The sequence below is a fragment of the Plecotus auritus genome, assembly GCF_963455305.1.
Source record: "Plecotus auritus genome assembly, chromosome: 12".
Taxonomy (NCBI): domain Eukaryota; kingdom Metazoa; phylum Chordata; class Mammalia; order Chiroptera; family Vespertilionidae; genus Plecotus; species Plecotus auritus.
Window position 1 is genome coordinate 22,184,592 of NC_137778.1, and position 24,913 is coordinate 22,209,504.

General features: G+C 38.2%; 1 protein-coding gene across 3 annotated transcripts in view; it reads left to right on the forward strand.

The window, feature by feature from the left end:
* The window catches only part of ABL2 (ABL proto-oncogene 2, non-receptor tyrosine kinase), a 101,654-nt gene that overhangs the window by 61,278 nt on the left and 15,463 nt on the right, over positions 1-24,913 (forward strand). Inside the window, exons 1-6 of one of the 3 annotated variants that reach the window (XM_080649004.1) lie at positions 4,054-4,180; positions 8,912-8,974; positions 10,115-10,285; positions 14,987-15,282; positions 19,943-20,215; positions 21,720-21,804. In XM_080649004.1, coding sequence (XP_080505130.1) covers positions 4,069-4,180; positions 8,912-8,974; positions 10,115-10,285; positions 14,987-15,282; positions 19,943-20,215; positions 21,720-21,804 — 1,000 coding nt within the window. In that variant the 5' untranslated portion in view covers positions 4,054-4,068. Of the gene's footprint in view, positions 1-4,053; positions 4,181-8,911; positions 8,975-10,114; positions 10,286-14,986; positions 15,283-19,942; positions 20,216-21,719; positions 21,805-24,913 lie in introns of those variants that run through there. The other 2 variants (XM_080649002.1, XM_080649003.1) reach the window with 2 other exon arrangements.

Below are 24,913 nucleotides of genomic sequence, written 5' to 3' on the forward strand. Positions count from 1 at the left end.
AGATCATCTGGTTCTGACACCAGCTTTGTTTCTTCATCTCAATAATAACGGAGCTGAATGTATTTTAAGATCTATCATTAGATCCTGAAATACTTTGTGCCCACCTCTCTGCAGTGCTCTCTTTAATGCTGATATGAAAAAGGGATAGGTGGTCTGTTGTGGGTTAGTTTACCTGTTATAAAAGTGACAGCTCCATTTGTGAGGTATTTGAAATTTAGGGCCTACAATAGGAAGAATCATTTTTTTTTCTTCGTTATATCTAGAGATAGGAGAAACATGAAGTTATATTTTATAATTTCCCATTTGTTGATTTCTATTTACTGCCCATGCTTCTGACAGCTTGCAAAATGGGAAATATAAACAACAAAAGAAATGGGAAAGTGTTTCACCTTACTAGAAATAAATTGAAATATAGTTAGCAAAATAAATGGGAAGTGTCCTACTTTACTAGCAGTGAGTTGCAAATTTAAACAAGTAACTGCTGTTTGTCTTTAAAATTAAAAAAATATATAAGCACCATTGTGAAGTGAGCATTCTCGCATAGTTGAGTATAAAGAGATAAATTTTTTTGGAAAGTGGTTTAGAAATATGTATCATGAGTCTTAAAATGCCTCTGATTTGAAAATTTGCCCTAATGAGGTAATGCTAAATTGGAGGTTATAATATACATATAAATGTTATTTGGTGATAGGACCAAATTAGAAATGATGATATTTCTGAAAGATGGAATATATAGAACCATTAAAAATAAAGCTTTTGAAGATTTATAAGACTGTGGAGAAATTTTTACTATATAGCTTATAAAAGCAGTGAATATTTTTTTGTATTCATTTATTAACACCTTAACAGCAGATAACTATAGTGATCATTCCTTCCTTTCTTCCTTCCTCAGTCATCCTTCTCAATCTTGGTAGTTTTTCTTCCTTGCTGGTTCTTACTTGTCTCCTTTGCTGACACCTCTTCTTTCTGTTTGATCTCTAATTGTGGGAGTACTTCAAGGCTTGTCCTGGATCTTGCCTCTTGAGTGTGTCGCTTGTGGACATGTAGAGTTATAATCTGGTATGGTCTGAAGCTGTCCACCAGATGCACTGGCTCTGGGGCCTCCGGGAGATGCAAAGTCAGCCACTGCCTGGGACCACCTGGCAGGAGTTACCCAGCGATCTGCAGAAGGCTGTTATTTGTATTGGGCTTGGAAATGCCCAGGCAAGGCCAAGTTGTGAAGTAAGGCAGACTGGTGCTAGTGCCGGGTCTTTGGCCTCATATTGATAGGTATGGGGTATGCTGACGCCAGCTGCTGCTTGTTTAAGAGATTTTAGGAAAGTCTGAAGCCTGAGCCAGGATAGGCTACTCATATGGAAAAGCCATTGCGAAAGCTTGGATGAGGCTGCAAGTTGGATGGGGCGGGGTCTCGGGGAATCACCAGGGTGGAGTGAAAAGTGTGAGCCATGCTGATGGAAACTCAGAAATGCCTGCCAGTCAGCTCTGCAAGGGGGTGAGGTTCCAGTACAGAAACAATGACCCCTGCGAGCACCTCCATTTGGGAGAAAGCCACTTTGAGTTCCTGCTCCAATGCCAGACAATCCAGTTCCTTCCTGTATGTGTCTGGTTTCCCCAATGATGCTCCCCAATGCTGGAGCTCAGAGGGAGGGGGACTGTATAAGTCTGTGTGCTGGCCCTTTAAGAGGGACTGCTTGAGTCTCCAGCAGCCTCTGTTTCACTCAGCCACAATCCCCACTGGTTTTTACAGCCTGAAGTTACAGGGACTTCTCTTCCCAGCTCAGGGGTCTGGTGTGGGGCTGGGACCCCTTGCTTCTTTCTCATGGGAGGCCTCTGCAGTGGAGGTATCTCTTCGGATTAAAAACACGCCTCACGTGGGTGTCAGACCAGCCTGTTCTGTGCCTCCACCCCTCCTACCAGTCTCAGTGTGCTTTCTTCTTTACTTCTCTAGTTGTAGGACTTCCATTCAGCCAGCTTTTCAGGCCGCTCTGAATGATGATGGTTCTTTATTTTAATTGTAATTATTTTATTTTACCTTTTTTATTGATTTCAGAGAGGAAGGAAGAGGGAGAGAGAGAGATAGAAACATCAATGATAAGAGAGAATCATTGATTGGCTGCCTCCTGCACGCCCCACTGTTGGGATCAAGTCTGCAAGTCAGGCATGTGCCCTTGACTGGAATCGAACCTGAGACCCTTCAGTCCACAGGCCAATGCTCTATCCACTGAGCAAAACCAGCTAGGGCTATTTTAGTTGAAATTTTGATGTGGTTGTGGGAGGGGGCAAGTATTGGCGTTTACCTACACCACCATCTTGGTTCTCCTAGCATAATGTTTTCAAGGCCCCTCTATGTTGCAGCTTTTTTTTTTTTTTTTTATGTTGTAGCTTCTATAAACAATTTATTTCTTTTTATGGTTTAGTAACATTCCATTGTATCTATATACCACATTTTGTTTATCTAATCACCTCTTTACTCCTGGTTATAAAGTGTTTGAAAATGTAACTATTAATTATTGGTAATTTAAATAGCAGATTTACTGATTAAATAATAAATCATATGCTCTAGAATCCATACAATCTATAGAGATATGTATAGAGCATAGATTATGGAGTTCCTTTTCCTTATATATATATTTTTATAATCTAAGGAAGGAAAAATTCAACGTGGTATTTGAAATTCTGAGTCATTAACTGAGATAACCATTAGTCATTTATGTAAACAGAACTAGTTTTGTAAAGGTTAATTTTATTAAAAGTATAAGCTTTGTTTAAACTGATAATTACTGCCATCAAAGTCATTCTTCCTCTAAAGGTTACATTATAATTTTGTTTCAGCTTTATTGAAGGTTATTTCAATCCTGCTATCCTATCATTTTACCTTGTTACCTTTATTGACCTGGAACCTGGCTCAGTGGTACATAGTAGGTGCTTAATAAATATATATCAAATCAGTGAGTGTTTTCAGCTGTATAGTTACAAACATTCTTTTATTATTTTTGTAGATTATACCAGTCAATTCATTTGTTATTTGTAGGTGTTACTAGTTTAATTCTCATAAGGTACTCTTATTTTCATATTCTTAAATTTTATTTAACTTTGTTCCTATATATTAAAAAAGATTAGGCTTTGGCTTTTAAAAGTTTTAGCACTGAAAAGTTTTCAACACTATTATGCCATATTTTTAAACCTTTATTAAGCTACTTAGGCCCCAGGGATCGGGCCCAAGCCGGCAGTCAGATATCCCTCTCCCAGTCCAGGGCTCTCACAGTCTGGGACCCATCGCTCCTTACTGCCCGCCTGCAGCGGAGACAGGAGAGGCTCCCACCATCACTGCTGCGCTCTCAGCCATGAGCCCGGCTTCTGGCTGAGCAGAGCTCCCCCTGTGGGAGCGCACTGACCACCAGGGGCCAGCTCCTGCATTAAGCATCTGCCCCCTGGTGGTCAGTGTGTGTCATAGTGACTGCTTGTTCAGCCTTTCGGTCGATTTGCATATTAGGGTTTTATTATATAGGATAGAGTCACAGTGTTAGTGAAAGGAGTAATTGCCGGGCTTCTGTGTTTATGAATCAGATTGTAACTATTTCTTTGGCTTTGGATTTGTGGTTTCTTGAACTAATTTAAGTGATGCAAAAGATGAGTCTCCTTAGGCGTTTCCTTTTTTAAAAAAGTGTAGTTGGTGTTTTATTGTAAACAGGTTTTCTCCAAGGAAAACTTTTCTTCATCATCCATTATGAATGAAATCCTATCTATATATACCAGTCCCTATATATTTTATTATTTGCTACCCATATGTGTGGGTTTTTACTTATTTGTTTTTGTGGGATTTTTTTCCAAAAGAGTTCCTGTGGTTTTGAAGTAACTATTCTGACTCAGTATTTTGCTAATTGCTAAATATTTTCCTTTAGGTTATCCCCAGCCTACTTTGCCATTTGTAAATTCTTACACTTCTATTGGTTGCCACTGGGTGTATGACTCAGTGTCACATGCATGTGGTATTACTTGTCAGAGTGGAATTCTAAGACTTCCTCATGACATAGAACAGTTTAACTTTCATGCTTTCTGGTCAGAGAAATGGTCCTGGGGACAGTTCTTCTTCCACCTGATAGTTATGGCAGAGATCAGGACACGTTGCTTTGCTGCCTGTGCAGTGAGGCCTCAGAAACTGCTCTCCCCACCTTAACAGGTATGATTCGGAGGTGATAGTTTGGGGGAGGGTAGATAAGCACAGTAATCAAGTGTGAATGGAGATCTCAAAAAAATGAATCGTATCTATTACTGTCTTTTTTCTTAGCTGGTGATAGTGCGTGCACGCGCGCGTGTGTGTGTGTTTTCTGGTATTTTACAGTAGGACCTCAATAAGTACTTACTGAAAAGAAGAATAAATGAGTAATATGTAGTATTTTGTGGTCTTAAGATACATGTGGCTTGATATGAAGAACTTAAACTATTTTTTGAGAATTGTTGAATGATTTATCCAACCACCTTAAATAATTTTTGAACAGGTATTATAAAGTATTAGCTTTTAGGAGAATATGCAGTTTGGTAAAGTAGAATTCTGGCAATATAAGTGTTTGTAAAATACTTGGAAATGCCTAAGCTGAAAATTTGTATATTAATTTTTCTAATTTCTACCTGACAGATTTCTAATTAAATTGATAAAAGCTATTGAACGACTAATTGGTGAAAAGTGTTTTTAATACAATTAAACATTAAATTTATCTTTGAGTTTGAGTTTTAATCTGGATTTTAACTGTTTAATCCTGATAATTTACTTTGTATAAGCTATTTTTATGTTTAGCCTTATTTTTATTGTATCCTGCAAGTGTATCAGTAGAAAAAGGTAATAAAACTACCTTTTCTTAATACTCAGAATGTATTTCTGCTACCTGTGTCTTATATTCTATATATGAAAATTAGTCTTCTGTTGTCTCATCTAAGTGTGATCTACCCTATAACAATGATTAATAAAAGATCTATCTTCCTGTCTAAGGTACCTAATGTGTAGTAGTCACTTCACATTGTTCAAAAATAAAACATTTCCTGACTATACACTTGAATTTGGGTGGGTGCAGGACATTTTGAATCATGTATATGTTTTTCTGTTTTAAATTGTTGAGGAAAGTGGTGTAGACTAGATGCACTGGGTAGCACTGTAACATTTACTACTTGCTTTTCCTGTGGGGTTTTTTTCTTTGTGTTTTTTAACCTTTATTTTTTAGCTTGTTCTCCTCATTTAGTTCTTTAAGTCTTTATGATTTAATAAATGTTCATTCTTGGCCTCAGGAAAATGTTAGGATGTTGTTTTGTCTTTGAAAAATTTTCCCTTTGTTTTGTGCTAGTGGTAGGATGGCGTTTCTGTGGATATCCTGTGCAGACAGATTGTACGGAAAGTTGACCCTTAGTTTTCTGAGAACAAAAGACTGAGCGGGGAAAAAAGAAGGAAGGAAATAAGATCTTTTGACTTGATCATAAAGGTTATAAAGCCAGAGATGGGGAGAAGGAGAGTGGGCAATAAAAAGGATTGTTTTCCATTATGGTTCTTTAGTACTTTGGCTTCAAAAATTACTTTTATCCTGTTTTTATTATTTTGTATACTTGAGAAATGTACATTACTATTTGGTCTGAATACAGGATGAGCAAAAGTAGGTTTATAGTTGTTCGTATGGAAAATAATATAATAATAAATAATACAAGAATAAACTGTTTTGCATACTCATAACTGTACTTACTTTTGCCCAACCCTGTGTATCTTTTAAGTTTATATAAGATTGTGCAGTAGGTCTCATTCTCTTTTCTCCTTTTGTCAAATAACATGGTTTTTAAGAAACTGACTTGCCTTTAACAATCCTCCTTTGAGCTTGTTGGGAGTTCCTCTTCAGTACATGTGAACTACATGTCATAGACATGTCTTGCACATTGACAGTCTGTCACTCTACTGTCTTCCGTGCAGAATTCCTGCTCATCCAATTTCAATGCTTTCTCTTCTCTGAAACCTTTACCGACTTCAGAGCTTTGTGTTCTGTTTCGTCCTCTCAGAGCATCCTCCGAGTACATGATTCATTTACACCACATCTTTTTGGAGAGCCCCTTACATACATGCACTGTTCTGGGTGCTTATAATTTATCAGTGACCAAAGCAGACAGAAATCTCTGTCCTCATAAAACTGGTATTCTGGTTGAGGGAGTTAGCTTAATACACAGGAATATGATTAGAAGTAAATTATATATTTTGTGGTATTAAGAGCTTTGGAGAGAAATACATTGGGAAGGGAGATATGGGGAATGCGTGAGTGTTGTCAGGAATAGATATATTTTAAAATAAGACAGTCAAAAAATAGTGCACTGAGGGGGTAACATTTGAGTGAAGTGTCATGTGGTGGATATCTTGGGGAAGAATGGTTTAGGTAGAAGGTAAAGCCAGTACAAAGGTCCCAAGGCAGGGGAGTGTCTGCCTTGTCCAAGGAGGCCAGTGGTCAGAATGGGGTATATTAGGGGAGAAGGAGTAGGAAGATGAATTGGGTAAGATAAGTTGTAAAGGGCCTTGTAGGCCCTTGTTAGGACTTGGGATTTTACTATAAGATATAGGGGGCCATCTAAGATTTTGAGCAGAGTAGTAATAAAATCTGATTTATGCTTTAAAAACTGGCTGGTGGCCCTAACCCAGCCGTGGGCAAACTACGGCCCGCAGGCCAGATCCGGCTGTTCTATCCGGTTCTCTTGCTCTCCCCTCCGCTCCTTTACTTGGAATTTATATTAGTTCGCACAAACACTCCATCCATGCTTTTGTTCCGGCCCTCCGGTCCAGTTTAAGAACCCATTGTGGCCCTCGAGTCAAAAAGTTTGCCCACCCCTGCCCTAACCGGTTTGGCTCAGTGGATAGAGTGTCAGCCTGCGGACTCAAGGGTCCCAGGTTCGATTCCAGTCAAGGGCATGTACCTTGGTTGCGGGCACATACCCAGTAGGGAGTGTGCAGGAGGCAGCTGATCGATGTTTCTCTCTCATCAATGTTTCTAACTCTCTATCCCTCTCGCTTCCTCTCTAAAAAAAATCAATAAAATATATTAAAAAAAACACACAAAAAAACCCCCAAACAAACAAACAAAAAAACTGGCTGGTGTGTCCTAGCCGGTTTAGCTCAGTGGATTGAGTGTTGTGGCCCCCCACCACCCCCCCCAGGACTGAACGGGCCCCGGATTTGATTCAGTCAAGGGCATGTACCTTGGCTGCAGGCTTGATCCCTGGCCCTGGTTGCGGCGCATGCAGGAGGCAACCAGTTGACGTGTCTCACATTGATGTTTCTCTTTCTATGTCTCTCCCTCTCCCTTCCACTCTCAATGGGAAAAATATTCTAGCAAGGATTAACAACAACAAAAAAAAACCTGGCTGGTGTGTTGAGACTAGACAATAGAGAACAAGGATAGAAGCATGGAGATCAGTTAGGATAGTGAAATAATCTAGGTAAGAGATGATGGTTGTGACACGGTGGTAGTAGTGGAAGGGGTAAGAAGTGAATAGATTCTGAATATTGAAATCAGTGCCAGTAGAATTTCCTGATGGGTTAGTTGTGATATGTGAGAGCAAAAAGGAATCATGAATGATTCCAAGGTTTTTTGTTATCCCCCTCCCACCACCCAGCTTTGTTGATATAGTTGACCATACATGAATATGTAAGTTTAAGGTTTATGATGTGTTGATTTGATACACTTGTGTGTTGCAAAATGATTACCACCATAGCCTTAGCTAATACACACATTACATCACATAATTACCATTTCTTTTTTTGTGGTGAAAGCATTTAAGATCTACTCTCTTAGTAACTTTCAAGTATATAGTCCAGTATTATTAACTATAATCACTATGCTTGCTGTACATTAGACCCCCAGAACTTACTCATCTTATAGCTAGAAGTTTGTACTCAAGCTTTCAAGGTTTTTGGTTGGCATTTCATAACCCAATGGAAATTCTGCTAAAGTCGATAATTTTTCATTAGAATAAATAATAACATAGAACATGTAGCCAGTTTAAAGGATGTTTCATATAATACAGTGTTTTGTTCGTTTTATAATTCTAATTCCCAGTCACTGTAACTCTGCCTTTAAACAAAGAGCTACACATTTGTTTCAAATTAACTGTCAGGACATCTGGACATAGCTTTAGGTTTGTCATAGTTATTCTAAATGTAAAACAAAATTTAATTAGCTGTGGATTTTTAAATATACATTCCTTTTAAGAGGATAAGGAATGTGATGAAGTGAAATAAACTCTAAAAACTGTTAGAATTACAGATCAACCTACAACAGGAATTTGTCTATTTCATGTATAGACAGTGATGAAGCCATTTTTAAAACATTGATTAATGCTATTTTAATATTCAAATGCATGCCATTGTTTCCTGTCGCTTACATTTTTGTGTAATTTGATCATTCATTCAATCAACAGTTATTGAACACATATAAGTCCTTGCTAGAAAGAAAAAATTCTTAGCCAAAGAGCACATTGTGAAGTTTGGGAGACAAACATGAATTGAGGATATAATAAAGATAAAGATAGAGGGTATTAATGTAGCAAATGCAATGGTTTTTTTGAGAGCACCAGGAGGAGGAATCTATGAGGCTTCCTAGGGGAGGTTATTGGAGCTGAGTGTTATGAAATGAGTCAGCCAGTCAAGAAAAGGGTGGAATGAGACCACATTCCAGATAGGACAGTGTGAGCAAAGGCAGAAAGGTAGGAAGCATCACAGTGTATGTTAACATTTAAAATTTGAGATGTAGAGTGGGTGGAGGTAAAGCTAGAGAAATAAAAGACCTGATCTTAAAGCCCTTGAAGGCGATATTAAAGAGATTTTAGCTTGATGGTAAACTATTGAAGGATAATTTTAAGAAGAGTGACATGGTCAAATTTTTGTTTTGAATAGATCACTTTGCCAGCTGTGTGGAGGATGGATTTGAGGGAGACAAGACTGGAGGCAGTAGTCCAGGTGAGAGACGATGGGGATTTGAACTAAGTCATTGGCTGTAGAGATGGAGAGGAGGAAATGGTTTTGAAAAGAAATAAAACCACAGATTAAAGGCTTATTCTCCTGTAAATATGATAAAACCAATTTTAAATTAAAAATGTTTGGAGGAGAAAGGGAGAGACAAAAGTTAGTGGCACATAGCTGCTAAAAATAATTCCAGTTATTAAGAAAATTGCTACTAGAAGAACAGAGTATTTTTTTGTATAATTGGCCTGGGCTGTAAAAAGATGGTTTGTGTAGTATGACTAAACTTAGGAACCATAAAGCCTTGAGGAAGAAACCAGTTCTTACAAGGCTTCTACCATTACACATGACAGAAACTCAGTACATGTACATTGTTGGTGATATTTTCTAGTGCATTCATTTAAGTGCCTATTTTACAAAAATGTATCACCAAGGAAAAGAAAATAGAGTAGAACTTTTTTTCGTTAAAACAATTGTAAACTATTATAGACAGCGTTGCATGGTAACACAAAGTTATTTTGGAGTGGCGAGAATATTGTATGAATCCAAAACATTTTTCTGTTGTTTAACAGGCAATTTTAGGATATTTTTTTTCTAGAAGCACTATTTTTAGATGTAAGTGGAGGGTCTGGATTTATACAATATGTACATATTTTAAAAATTTCTTTTTCACAATTTGTTTTATATGGACAGAGTAAGGGAAGGAGGGGAGTTTGGGAGGACTTATAAAACAACTATTCCTTCTTAAAACCACCACTCCACCATAACAAAATATCCTGTATTTTTATAAAACAAATTGCCAGTTCTTTTTGAGAATTCTTCTTTCCATTTTGAGAAAACTGCTTTTCCTGTTAATTTCTGATTTTGGTGCCTGCATATAAAGCACGGTTAACTGTGTTCTTTTCGTTTTGTGTTTTCTCTATCTTGTTACATTTTCAACAAATAGACTTCTCTTGTGTTTAGGGGACATTTGCTCATTCTTCATTATTCTAAAACTATATAGTTATGTCCCTCCCTGGAGCCGTCCATCTATGCCAGCAGCTAAAATACTGCCTACTTAATGAATTCAAATGAATTTACAGCTGTGAATTTCAGATGAACTTACTGTGAATTTCTTTTTCTTCTTATGTCTTTCAGAAGCCTTGCACCGCCCCTATGGTTGTGATGTTGAACCCCAAGCACTGAACGAGGCCATCAGGTGGAGCTCCAAGGAGAACTTGCTGGGAGCCACTGAGAGTGATCCTAATCTCTTTGTTGCACTTTATGATTTTGTAGCAAGTGGTGATAACACACTCAGCATCACTAAAGGTAAGCTTCTGAGTAATATCCCTTACTTTTCAGTTTTCATTAGTGGATAGGAAATAAAGGGGTCTGTTCTAGATTCTGCCTCTAAAATTAGCTAGGTGATCTGGACCCAGATACTCTTGGTTCATAATTGTCTGTTTTTAAAAAGTGAGAATATGTTTTTCATTGATTCTAGAGAGAAGAGGAGAGAGAGGAAGAGGGAGAGGTAGAGGGAGAGAGAGAGAAAAAAAGAGAAAAAGAAACCGATCAGTTGCCTTATGCATGTGCCCTGACCAGGGATTGAACCTGAAACCCGGGTATGTGACCTGACTGGGAATCGAACCCCAGACCCTCAGTCCACAGGGTGGAGCTCTAACAACTTAGCACACCGGCCAGGGTGTAATTGTCTTTTTTAACCTGTGTATGAGGTAATGCCACATTGTCTACTTTATAGGCTTACTAAGGATAAAATGAGATCGTCTTTTAGAAAAAACACCACACAATATACACGTAAACTTTCCTCATCCTCAGAATTTGTATTATATGTAATATGGCAGCATTCATCTGCTGCAGAGGTAGGGTTCACTGTACACCTTTTCTCGTTGACTGAATCATGTTGTCCATGACTGGCTGCCTATCTGAGAACTGTTTGTTACCAGTTAGCAATGAGATTAAAAACTTGTACCCATGCCGAAACCGGTTTGGCTCAGTGGATAGAGCGTCAGCCTGCGGACTGAAGGGTCCCGGGTTCAATTCTGGTCAAGGGCATGTACCTGGGTTGCGGGCACATCCCCAGTAGGGGGTGTGCAGGAGGCAGCTGATCGATGTTTCTCTCTCATCGATGTTTCTAACTCTCTATCCCTCTCCCTTCCTCTCTGTAAAAAATCAATAAAATATGTTAAAAAAAAAACAAACAAACAACAACAAAAAAAAAACAAACAAAAAAAAACTTGTACCCAAAATGCAAACCAACTACATTACCAAGTACACTATTATTTAGTTCAGCTGACATTTCTTTTTTCTTTTTTTTTTTTTTTGGAGCAAGACTTTGGGCATGAAGAAAGTAGTCTAGTGATTCACAGTCTGGCATAAGCCTCTTATGTTATTGTGGACTTGCTCTGAGCAGCGCTGGCCTAGGCAATTTATCTCTCATTTGTGTTTATATGGATCAGTGAAAGGAACAGTACGAAGGGTTTCTATTGTAGTAATATTCTCAGATTAGTTTATTTCAGTAGTAAATGCTTATAAAAGGGAACACTAAGAACATGACCAAATAAAATCATCCATTATTGGTTTTTTGAACAAGGATAGGAAATATGAAACTTTTATGAGAAAGAAATAGAAGTATGGGAGATTGTCACTGTGTACATGAATTGGATTGCTAATTTGCGTAAGTTTGTTCTTTTGAGTCTACTGGGAGAAAATATATTTCAGGATAATTTTTCACTCCACAAAACTGTCGCATTAATTATCAAACATATGCCTTTTAATATATATGTATTTTTATTGATTTCAGAGAGGAAGGGAGAGGGAGAGAGAGATAGAAACATCAATGATGATACAGAATCATTGATTGTCTGCCTCCTGGGGAATCCTACTGGGGGTCGAGCCTGCAACCCAGGCATGTGCCCTGACCAGGAATCGAACCGTGACTTCCTGGTTCATAGGTTGACTCTCAGCCACTGAGTCACGCCAGCTGGGCCAAACATACTCTTTTTATTTGTAAGGTTCAGCATGAGGTAGGTATTAATTGGAAGTGGACATGCCAAATTAAGAACATAAGCCTCCATTCAAGGAATGTTACCTTTAAATATAATTTTTACATTAGTTTTTGAAATTTGACCAGATTCATCAAAAGCAGAAATGCTAAAAACTGAGTTTCTCGCCCTAGCTGGTTTGGGTCAGTGGATAGAGCAGTGGTCAGCAAACTCATTAGTCAACAGAGCCAAATATCAACAGTACAACGATTGAAATTTCTTTTGAGAGCCAAATTTTTTAAACTTAAACTTCTAACGCCACTTCTTCAAAATAGACTCGCCCATGCCGTGGTATTTTGTGGAAGAGCCACACTCAAGGGGCCAAAGAGCCGCATGTGGCTCGCGAGCCGCGGTTTGCCGATCACTGTAGTCTACAGGTTTGATTCAGGCCAAGGGCACATGCCCGGGTTGCGGGCTCAATCCCCAATAGGGGGCGTGCATGAGGCAGCCGGTCAATGATTCTCTCTCATCATTGATGTTAGTATCTTTTTCCCCCTTCTCCCTTCCTCTCTGAAATAAATAAAAATATTTTTAAAATAAAACAAACAAAAAAAAACAACAACTGAGTTTCTCAAACTGGGGTATAAATATGTCCCAGTGTGAGTGTGATGGCATGTGTGCATGAGCCAGGAGGTTCTAAAGGCACAGGAAAAGTAAAGTGCATTATCTCCTCGGGTCAATTTACTTAAAGATTTTGGGTAGTTTTGGGGAGGGGTGTATGAGAGATGGGTGTTTATGCATTGGGAAGAAAGTTTTAGGATAAAACAAAGGACTTCATAGAAATTTTATTCTTGTGGTTGTCTTTTTGAGCAACAATAGACCCTTAAACCTTTACTGATACTTCAGTGGAGAAGTTTGTGAAGCTGTGACTCAGAACATTCTTTCCTAGATATAATTTGCATGTCAGTTATTTTCCAAGATAGCTCAGTCACTGAGGAAACATTGGTAAAGGTTATTGAGTCTTCAGTTACCAGTTGTGGCAACCACTAGTGTGCAGCTCAAGGAATAGGATTCCCTTTACCTACGGCCAGCAGGAATTTTTCATAAAACCCATGAAATGCCAGATTTTTATATCAGGTCCTTATTATAAAATAATGTTATGCTAAAGCTTTTTAATTATTTTAAATATAAGAAAATATATTTAAAAAATAAAATAATTATTTTACTTCCCTTTTTTTTAAAGATAATAATTTGCTTGAAGTAAGAAACAAAGTTCTACCAGGATTCCTCTGTCAATAGGGTAATGCTTTGTATCCTACCAGCTCATACCCCTGTCAGTTTCCTTCCAGAGTAGAAAATTCTACTCCCAACTGCCAAAAAGAGGGGAAATCAGACAAAAACCTAGGGTGTTTCACTGTATCCTAATTTGATTACCTATCATTACCAGTTCGTTATAAGGAAGCAATAATAATATGCTTAGTAAAATACTTAGTATTTTACATCTTCCAGTTCTCATGGAGTAAAAGAGAAAAGCTACAGAACAAGTATTATTTTGTTTTTCTAGAAGTACTAAGATTTTTTTTCCCCTGTCCATTTCCACCACCACACTCCTATTTATACATATGTGTATTTTATATGTATAAAATGCATATGAGTCCATACTCCTGTGTTTTTTCTCACTGAATGTTTCATATCCAGGTGAGATAGTAAAAGCCAATAGAAAGTTACCCTGTGGTAGACATTTCTGTAAACTACTGAAAAAAAATTAGATAACTGTCATAATAATGATTCCGAGTTTTTCCTCAATAGCCTTTGCCTGATATCTGGACCATATGCTCTTGATTGATTTGGCTTTTTCCTGCTTTCTGACACTGAGAAGTGGGTGTGAACTCTATAGAAAGGCTTGCATCTCTCAGAGTTAGGGGCCTAAATTGGAAGGATTATTTAGGTGGTCAGTTATTACTAATGATACCTCTTTTGCTTTCTCCGTGTTGTCCATGCTGCAAGTGTAGGGGCAGGTATATGTTGCTGGAGTCTGAAGTTGATGTTTACAACTTTAATGGAGCAAGCAAGTACACGGAAGTCATTAGCAAAGATACTTTGAGTAACTTGAGTTTTGAGTTCCAGCATCAGACTCAGCTTCCTTTCCCACACACTAATTTTAGAGGAATGGATAGGAGTGACTCATTCTTCGTGGGGAAACTGGGAAACTATATCTATTTAAAACTTGAGTCCTGGAAAAGATTGTGCCTTGAGAGTCCTCACTCCTCACCTCCCATCCCCCAAACAATTTTCTTTCTGAAAACATTGCTGAAAGCTCTGTGGTCAGTGCTTTTGTTTTTTGCATTGATGGTTTTGTTGCCTTGGTGCCATGTGAAATTTAGAAGTAATGTTGTGTTTCCCATAGCTTATCCTTAATCCTTGAATGCTTGTTAACATTGAACCATATATAAGATACATTCCTTGACTAACTGTTTTGGGAAGAAAAAATGAACAAAAAAATGTTTTTGAAGGGTGAAATTATGTCATTTTCCAGCTATTTGAGTAATCTTTTTACCTTTGTATACATGGAGTTTTCTAAATACATTTTTAGTTGGTATGAAAACCTGTAGTAAATGCCACTTTTAACTATGCTTCTTTTGTTTAAGCTACAAGCTAAAGAGATCAGTGGAGGATATGATGAAGAGCCAAGTTTGTTTTCATTATTATTTTTTAAATATTTTTATTGATTTCAGAGAGAGGAAGGGAGAGAGAGAGAAAAACATCAGTGATGAGACAGAATCACTGATTGGCTGCCTCCTGGGCATGTGCCCTTCCTTGACTGGAATCAAACCTGGGACCCTGAAGTCTGCAGGCCAGCGCTCTATCCACGGAGCCAAACTAGCTAGGGCTGTTTTCATTATTTAAAAAAACATTTGTTGGCATAGAAGTTCCTATTTATTTTTCAATGAGTTTAAAGTTTGATAATAGATTGCTTTTGAGACAAAGTGTTAACATCTCTTTCATTCTGTGATAACCTTATGACTAGGTGAAAAGCTACGAGTCCTTGGTTATAATCAGAATGGTGAGTGGAGTGAAGTTCGCTCTAAGAATGGCCAAGGTTGGGTGCCAAGCAACTACATCACCCCAGTAAACAGTCTGGAAAAACATTCCTGGTACCATGGACCTGTGTCACGCAGTGCAGCTGAGTATCTACTCAGCAGTTTAATCAATGGCAGTTTCCTGGTGCGAGAAAGTGAGAGCAGCCCCGGGCAGCTGTCCATTTCGCTCAGGTACGAGGGGCGTGTATATCACTACAGGATCAATACCACCACAGATGGCAAGGTAAGACTGGCGACCACCTTTAGGTGTGGTTGGTCTGCTCCTTAGAAATTATATTCAGAATGACTGAAGAATACAGTTTTTATGTCTGACGAAAGAAATAATCACATTAGTTTGGGCTGTTAGGCATGCTAAAGAGAGCCTACTTTTTTCAAAAGAATATGGTAATGGAAATTTAAAACAGTATTATAATAGAAGTTTAATGATGAACTAAATGCGAAGAAGAATGAAGGAAATTGCTGGATAAATTAGCTGTTCTAATCATTGTTAATATATAAATAGACATACTAGGTGTACCGGTTAATAATGTGGGTTTTTTTCAATAGGTGAAGTTAAACATATGTTGATATATATGCGATTTGATATGTATGCTATTTTGTTGTATTGACAAAAAGCTTCAAAACTTCATATGTCAAATTTGCTGAAGGTGTTAACATCATAGATATTTTTACACTTAAAAATGTCAAATTTCGGGGCCAAAAAAAGGGCATTTGTGGAAAGTTATAATTCATTATTTTGAAGAAAAGTGCTGCTGAATACTTCGGGAAGCTTATGGTGAACATGCTGCATCTCAAGATACTTGTGAATGCTGATTTAAACACTTTAAAGGTGATGTTTCGATGTGAAAGACAACATCCAGGTCAACCGAAAAAGTTTGAAGACCAACAATTACAAGCATTATTGGATGAAGATGTGTGTCAAACTTAAAAATGACTTGCAGAAAGATTAAACGTTGCTCAGCAAACAATTTCTAATTGTTTACAAGCAACGGGAAAGATCTTAAAGGAAGGAAAATGGGTGCCACATCAACTGAACAAAAGACAAATGGAAAACCAAAAAGTTATCAGTAAAATGTTGCTTCAATGGCACGAAAGTCTTTTTTGCATCGAATTGTGACTGGCGATGAAAAGTGGATTTATTTTGAGAATCCCAAATGCACAAAATTATGGGTTCATCCAGGTCAACCATCAACATTGGCTGCAAGGCCAAATGGCTTCGGAAAGAAGACAATGCTCTGCGTTTGGTGGGATCAGGAAGGTGTGGTGAATTATGAGCTTCTAAAACAGGGTGAAACCATTAATACTGATCGCTACTGACAACAAATAATCAATTTGAACCATGCTTTGATCGTGAAACGACCAGAATGTTCCAGAAGACACAGCAAAGTAATTTTGCTTCATGACGACGCACCATCACACACTTCAAAACTGGTTAAAGACACGTTAAAAGATCTTGCCTGGGAAATATTAACCCACCCGCCGTATTCAACAGACCTTGCTCCTTCAGATTACCACTTGTTCCGATCAATGGCACACGCACTTTCTAAGCAGCACTTCAAAACGTACGAAGAAGTGGAAAATTGGGTCTCTGAATGGTTTGCCTCAAAACAAGAAAAGTTTTATTGGGAAGGTATCCACAAATTACCTGAAAGATGGGGAAATGTGTGGCTAGTGATGGACATTACTTTGAATAAAGCACTTGTGATGTTTCTCTTGAAATTACTGTTTTCTTTGATTACAAAATCCTCTATTAGTAACTGGTACACCTAGTACACCTAATGCATTGTATAGAATTGATTTATTTTTAAAATATATTTTTATTGATTTCAGAGAGGAAGGGAGAAAGAGAAACATCAATGATGAGAGGGAATCATTGATTGGCTGCCTCCTGCATGTTGGATGGAGCCTGCAATCCAGGCTTGTGCCCTTGACTGGAATCGAACCTGGGACCCTTCGGTCTGCAGGCCGACGCTCTATCCACGAATCCGAACCGGCGAGGGCTGTATAGTATTTATAAGTTAAACCTTATATCTGAAAATTATAATAAACTCTACAAGAAAGTTAACAGAGTAAGAATTTAGGCTTCTAAGACTGGTGTTGATCATGAATATATCTATCCTATATATATATAAAAGGCTAAGTGACCAACTGTCTGTCTGACCGTCTGACCTACTGTCTGACCGACCGACCGACTGACTGATGGCTGGTACATATGTCGTGCATTGGCAATTTAAAAATAAACGTTGACTCGCGCATGCGCGATGCATATAAAGCTCTCGCTGGTGCTAATCGCACACGTGTTTTAATTTTATAATACTATATTATATATACTATTTTGACCTATAATTTTTGCAGTAACGTAATTACCGCATGAATCCTTCTAATTAATTTTCTTTCAATGTGCGTATCTGTGCACTGGGCCACTAGTGATAATATAAGTAGATGAATCACTTAGCAGTTTACATGTTGGAAAGAGCAACCAGTTTAGAATGGTTGTGTTAGATTGGAACAGTTTCTCACTTTATGAACTGTAAAGCATAGGCTTATGTTAGTTCCTCTATTGAACAGTAAATGTAAATTGAATCATTTCTTCCATTCTTTTCCTCTCGGGGATATGCATACTAGGGGAAAAGCACAGGCTTTAGAGCAAGCAGGACCTGGTTTGCTGTGTAACTCCACTGTTTACTTATATCTTTGTGATCTGACATAAGCCTCAATTTCCCATTTCACTTTATTGCGTTCTTGTGAGGACTAAATGAAATAATTTTCATAAAGCATAATGGCTGGTATAAAGTAGGAAATAATGAATTCTCTTTCTCTTTCACACTATCTTATATTGTCTCTTGATGAAACCAAATAGAATCAGGTAAGTAATAATATACAAGAGCCAGCTCAACAGAAATGAGTGCATATGTGTATAGAAGACATGAACAAGAATGTTCATAGCAGTGTCAGTTGTAATAACCCTAAACTAGACTCTCCTAACTGTCTAACAATAGTAGAATAAACTAATAAATTGTAAATTGCAGTCTCATATAACAACAAAGATGAACATAGTACTGATATGCACACTTCAGGAAAACTATGGCCTGCCAGCTGCCTGCTTTTGTAAATAAAATTTTATTGGAATATAGCCACACCCATTTGTTTATGTATTGTCCATGGCTGCTTTTTCATTATTACAGCAAATTTGAGTAGTTTCAACAGAGGTGCTATGGCTACAAGCCTAAAATACTTTTTGTCTGGCCCTTCACAGAAAAGTTTGCTGATCCCTGCCATAGAGGAACCTCACACATATAAAATGGAGCGAAAGGGATCAGTGTTTGCCTGGGGAAGGGATGGGGGCAGTGGGAATGACTGCTAGGGGGTGTGGGTTTCTTTGTGTGGGGTGATGAAAACATTCCAGAGTTAAATAGTGGTGATGGTTGGACAGCCTTGTTGAATATACTAAAACCACTGAATTGTACACTTGAAAATGGTGAATTTTATGGTATGTGAATTACATCACAGTAAAAAAGTAGAGTAATCTCGACATTTTATAAACAGAATCTTGGATAAATAGACAATATTTTTTACTATATTAACATTTTAACGCTATAAAATACTATGTAAATCTCTTAAAATTCTGACATTCTACAGTCTGTATTAGACATCCTGGTCTTATAATGTTTTACTTCTGCCTTAAGATTTAAGTTTCTTAAATGTATTTTGCCTGAATTAAGTATTAATTTGATGAAAACTCCTTTTAAAATCATCACTTAGTGGGTTCTAATAAATAAAATATTAAACTTGAAAAAAATTGAGTGAAAGAAAACAATACATATTGTATGATTCCATTTGTGTGGAGTTAAGAGGCGGGCAAAGGTAATCTAAGGTGCTAGAAGTCAGTGAAGTGGTCACCTTTACAGCGGTATATAGATGGGAGGGCACAGGAGAAGCTGCTGGGGTGCTGGTGATGCTATAATTCTTGGTGTGGGAAATGTGAGTTCATTTTGTAAAAATCAGTAATTCTCCATTTATTGTACATTTTTCTGTATACAATAAGCCCCAAAGACTGCTATATTACTTTACACTTACTGCCTATCACAGATTAACTACTGTTTTGTTAATAGACCCTCTAAAATAAAATTGTGACTCTTTTTTAGTAATTGGTCTAGACACTCAAAAGCACATCCTAGTTAAATAAAAATTATAACATATTTGATATCCTTGCTCTACCAGAAAAATCAAAACAGTGGTTTTCAAATTATGGTCTGTGAAAGATTCTGAGGGGGTATTTGATGAACTCACAGGAGGTCAAGTTCCCTCTTACCTCCTTTAATCAAAGAATCTCTTCCTTTATATTTGTATACTATATTTGAATTTCATGCTTAAAAAGTATTTGAGGACCAATGATCTTGATGATCCAGAAAGATATCTTTGAATTTTTTCCCCCAGGAGTAGAGCTAATTTAATAAGCATGGGAAGAGTGGGTTAAAAGTAAGATGAAACTGAAATTCTGTGTTAACCCTTACCATCATCATTTAATTCTTTGATTTACCTCAATAAGATAACCTCCTAGCTCTATACCTTCTGATCAATGAAAAAATGGGCTTTAAAAAAAAAATTCTGGCCCTGGCCGGGTGGCTGAGTTAGTTGGAGCATTGTCCTGTACACCAAAGGTTGCGGGTTCAATTCCTGGTCAGGGCACATACCTAGGTTGCAGTTTTGATCCCCAGTTGGGGTGCATGCAGGAGGCAACCGATTGATGTTTCTCCCTCTCTCCCTTGCCCTCTCTCTAAAAAAAAAAAAAGTGAATAAACATTTCCTTGGGTGAGGATTAAAATTTTTTTTTCTGATTTCTTTTCAAGTTGGCTTTGCTTTTCTCCTGCCTTTCTCACCAGGTATACGTGACCGCTGAGAGCCGCTTCAGCACCTTGGCAGAGCTTGTCCACCATCACTCCACAGTGGCTGATGGGCTGGTGACAACATTGCACTACCCCGCACCCAAGTGTAACAAGCCTACAGTTTACGGTGTGTCCCCCATCCATGACAAATGGGAAATGGAACGAACAGATATTACCATGAAGCACAAGCTTGGGGGTGGTCAGTATGGAGAGGTTTACGTTGGCGTCTGGAAGAAATACAGCCTGACAGTTGCTGTGAAAACATTGAAGGTGGGTTGCTGAGAATGATAGTGCTCAGGCATCTTTTTCTTTTGTGCTGAATTACTTGGAAATACCAGCATGCCCATCTTTAACTTTGGAACGCTTTCCACCCCCTGGTGTCACGCAGATCAGCAAATGGTGATGATCAACCCTAGTGTCATTGCTGAGAGTGCAGAGGAAGGTTATTCATTGCAGTGCAGTGAAACCCACATGTGGGAAATGTTTATCTCTGGAGGCTGTTGATGGAGATCTTAGTGGGAGGTTAGAAGCAAATTACTAGTTATAAAGCGAAACAGCTTGTTTTGCTTCCTCAGCACGACCCCTGCTGGACAGAATTCTTCATGCATTGTTCGAGGATCATGGGTCCTCTTTCTGACTTGCTCTTACCCCCCCCCCCCCCCCCCGCTTTTCCCCCTCTCTCCTTCTCTCTCCACCTCTCTCCCAAGAGAATAGACTACTTCTTGTTCTTAATATTCATAGAATTCTTTTTCCCTGCCGCCAGCTCTCCTCTTTAAGCATCCTATCAGATTGCAGGGTTTTCACTCATCCCGTTCTCTGAAGATTCTCCCGTGTGCCTCAGTGGCTCTGCCACATTACTCATAAGGGCTGCTCTTCAGCTATGAGTCGTGGTCATTTCTTTTCAGCAAGCATTTATTAGGTATATTTTGAGTATGAAACAATATTTAAGGCCTTGCAAGCATGTATTGCTCCTTAAAGAATTTGTCAGGAAAACAAACATGTAAACAGCTAACTGTTCTGTCTCCTCTTTCAAAGCTGAGATGTCTTGGGACATAAACTGTCAGAGAACTGAGTTATCCAGGTTTCCCGTGTGTGTTTCAGCTGTGATAGGATGTGATTGCTGAATTTTGCTCACCCTGCTAATTTTTACTCATTTCAGATATTGGATAAATTTAATATATTTCTTTCTTAACACGTTAAGCACCCAACCTGTTTTATCTTTAGGATGGAAAGTATAGTGTCAGTCATTGGTGACTGGGCGCTTAACGTGTTAATCCGACTTCTGTAGAGCATATTAGGTTATGATAAGATTCTCAATGTATATGTTAAAATATTCAAAAAATGCCGTTTTTAAAGCTGAAGTGTTTCACCGTGGCCAGTGGCTCAGTGGCTAAGAGTATCAGTCTGCGCACTGAAGGATCATGGGTTTGATTCCCAGTCAAGAGCATGTACCTGGGTTGAGGGTTTGATCCGAGGCCCCAGTTGTGTGCATGTAGGAGGCAACCAATTTATGTCTCTCTCTCTCACATCAGTGTTTCCCTCTCACACCCCTCCCTCCTTTTCCCTCCCTTCCACCCTCTCTAAAAATCAATTGAAAAAATATCCTCAGTGAAGATTAACAACAACAAAACACCCAAATAAAAGCTGAAGTTTTAGGATTGTGAGTTGACTCAAATAGTTAAGATGGGAGTTCACTCTGAAATAAAAAAATATTTTTTTATAAAAAAGATGGGGGTTCATTCCTCTTCTCTTTTTATTGTTCCCCCTTTTCCAGGAAGATACCATGGAGGTGGAGGAGTTCCTGAAAGAAGCTGCAGTGATGAAGGAAATCAAGCATCCTAATCTGGTACAGCTATTAGGTGAGGAAGCTTGCCTAAACCATAGGTTTCCTCAAAGCTGCTTGTCCCCCAACATCCCATTATCTCCAAATCCTCCCTTAAATCACCATGGTGGAAGCTCCAAGTGTGAATTTACTTTAATAAATGGTTGTTATTTTAATCAGCAGGCTCTGTGTTTAAAAGTTGCCTAAGAAACAGTGGCCTGGATTGATTGCAATGTGTAAAACTACCCAGTTTGTGGTGATTGCCCCAGATTCAAAGTTCCAGAATCATTTAAAATGATTCCAAATAAAAAAACTACCATAAGCTCTGGCCCTGTGGGAGGCAACCAGTTGATGTGTTTCTCTCACTTTGATGTTTTTCTCTGTTTCTCCCCCTCCATTCCACTCTCTTTAAAAATCAATGGGGAAAAATATCCTTGGGTGAAGATTAACAAAAATAAAAAATAAAAATCACAAAATAATTTCACAAAATAGACACTAAACAAAGGACTATTGAAAAGAAGCAGATTAAAAATTGTGGCCACACTCATCAGTTTACCTTGATCAGCTGAAAATGCTATGCTCTGGTAGATTGATTTCTCACCTGTTCAGGTCACAAGTCTGTGTCTGAACCCTTTGCCTTTTTCAAAATAGGACCACGTTCTTTGGGTGTTCAAATTGAGCCCAGCTATCCCAGAGGAAATAGTTTCTTGTTGGTTCTTTATACGGAATCTGCCATGTATTTGACTATGGAAACAATTATAATTTTTTTACAAAGCATTATTACAGGCTGGGCTCACATAGTCTTCAACATATGCACAGTTGTGGTTATTTTTTTTTTAATTTCTTTATTGATTAAGGTATTACATATGTGTCCTTATTCCCCCATTACCTCCCACCTCCCATTCATGCCCCCACCCCCCTGTTGTCTGTGTCCATTGATTAGGCTTACATGCATGCATATAAGTCCTTTGGTTGATCTCTCCCCCTTACCCCCACCCTCCCCTACCTTCCCTGAGGTTTGACATTCTGATGTTTCTCTGTCTCTGGATCTATTTTTGTTCATCAGTTTATGTTGTTCATTATATTCCATAAATGAGTGAGATCATGTGATATTTATCTTTCTCTGCCTGGCTTATGTCACTTAGCATAATGCTCTCCATCTCCATCCATGTTGTTGCAAATGGTAAGAACTTCTTTTTTACCGCAGCATAGTATTCATTGTGTAGATGTACCACAGTTTTTTAATCCACTCATCAGCTGATGGGCACTTAGGCTGTTTCCAAATCCTAGCTATGGTGAATTGTGCTGCTATGAACATAGGGGTGCATATATCCTTTCTGATTGGTGTTTCTAGTTTCTTGGGATATATTCCTAGAAGTGGGATTACTGGGTCAAATGGGAGTTCCATTTTTAGTTTTTTGAGGAAACTCCATACTGTTCTCCACAGTGGCTGCACCAGTCTGCATTCCCACCAGCGGTGCACGAGGGTTCCTTTTTCTCCGCATCCTCGCCAGCACTTGTCATTTGTTGATTTGTTGATAATAGCCATTCTGACAGGTGTGAGATGGTACCGCATTGTTGTTTTGATTTGCATCTCTCTGATGATTAGTGACTTTGAGCAGATTTTCATATGTCTCTTGGCCTTCCTTCTGTCTTCTTTCGAAAGTGTCTATTTAGATCAGTTGCCCATTTTTTGGTTGGGGTGTTTATCTTCTTTTTGTTAAGCTGCATGAGTTCCCTGTAAATGTTGGAGATTAAACCTTTATCATTGATTTCATTGGCAAATGTGTTCTCCCATGCAGTGGGCTTTCTTGTTGTTTTATTGATGGTCTCCTTTGCTGTGCAAAAGCTTTTTATTTTGATGTAGTCCCATTTGTTTATTTTTGCTTTAGTTTCCATTGCCCTAGGAGCAGTATCAGTGAAGAAATTGCTTCGGCATATGTCAGAGATTTTTCTACCTGTGGATTCCTCTAGTATTTTTATGATTTCCCATCTTATATTTAAGTCCTTGATCCATTTTGAGTTTATTTTTGTGTATGATGTAAGTTGGTGGTCTAGTTTCATTTTTTTGCATGTATCTGTCCAATTTTCCCAACACCATTTATTGAAGAGACTGTCTTGATTCCATTGTATGTTCATGCCTCCTTTGTCAAATATTAATTGGGCGTAGTGGTTTGAGTCGATTTCTGGGTTCTCTATTCCATTGATCTATATGTCTGTTCTTGTGCCAGTACCAGGCTGTTTTGAGAACAGTGGCTTTGTAATACAGCTTGAAACCTGGTATTGAGATCCCACCTACTTTGTTCTTCTTTCTCAGGATTGCTGCGGCTTTATTCCAGATGAATTTTTGGAGAGTTCTTTCTTAGTCTGTGAAATAATGCTGTTGGTATTTTAATGGGGAGTGCATTGAATCTGTAGATTGCTTTGGATAGTATGGACATTTTAATGATGTTGATTCTCCCAGTCCATGAACATGGTATGTTCTTCCATCTGTTTACGTCTTCCTCTATTTCTTTTTTCAGTGTCCTGTAGTTTTCCCCGTATAGGTCTTTTACCTCCTTAGTTAAGTTTATTCCTAGGTATCTTAATTTTTTTGGTGCGATGGTAAATGGGATTGCTTTTTCAGTCTCTCTTTCTGGAAGTTCACTATTGGTGTATAGAAATGCCATAGATTTCTTGGCGTTAATTTTGTATCCTGCTACATTGCCGAATTCATTTATTAAGTCTTATTAGTTTTTTGATGGAGTCTTTCGGGTTTTTTATGTACAATATCATGTCATCTGCAAATAAGGACAGCTTTACTTCTTCTTTTCGAATTTGGATGCCTTTTATTTCTTCTTCTTGTCTAATTGCAATGGCTAATACTTCCAGTACTATGTCGAACAGGAGTGGTGAGAGTGGGCATCCCTGGCTTGTTCCTGTTCTTAGGGGAAATGGTTTTAGTTTTTGCCCGTTGAGTATGATGTTAGTTGTGGGTTTGTCATATATAGCTTTTATTATGTTGAGGTATGATCCTTCTATTCCCACCTTGTTGAGAGTTTTTATCAAGAAAGGGTGTTGGATTTTGTCAAATGCTTTTTCTGCATCAATTTATATGACTGTGATTTTTATCTCTCAATTTGTTTATGTGATGTATCACATTAATG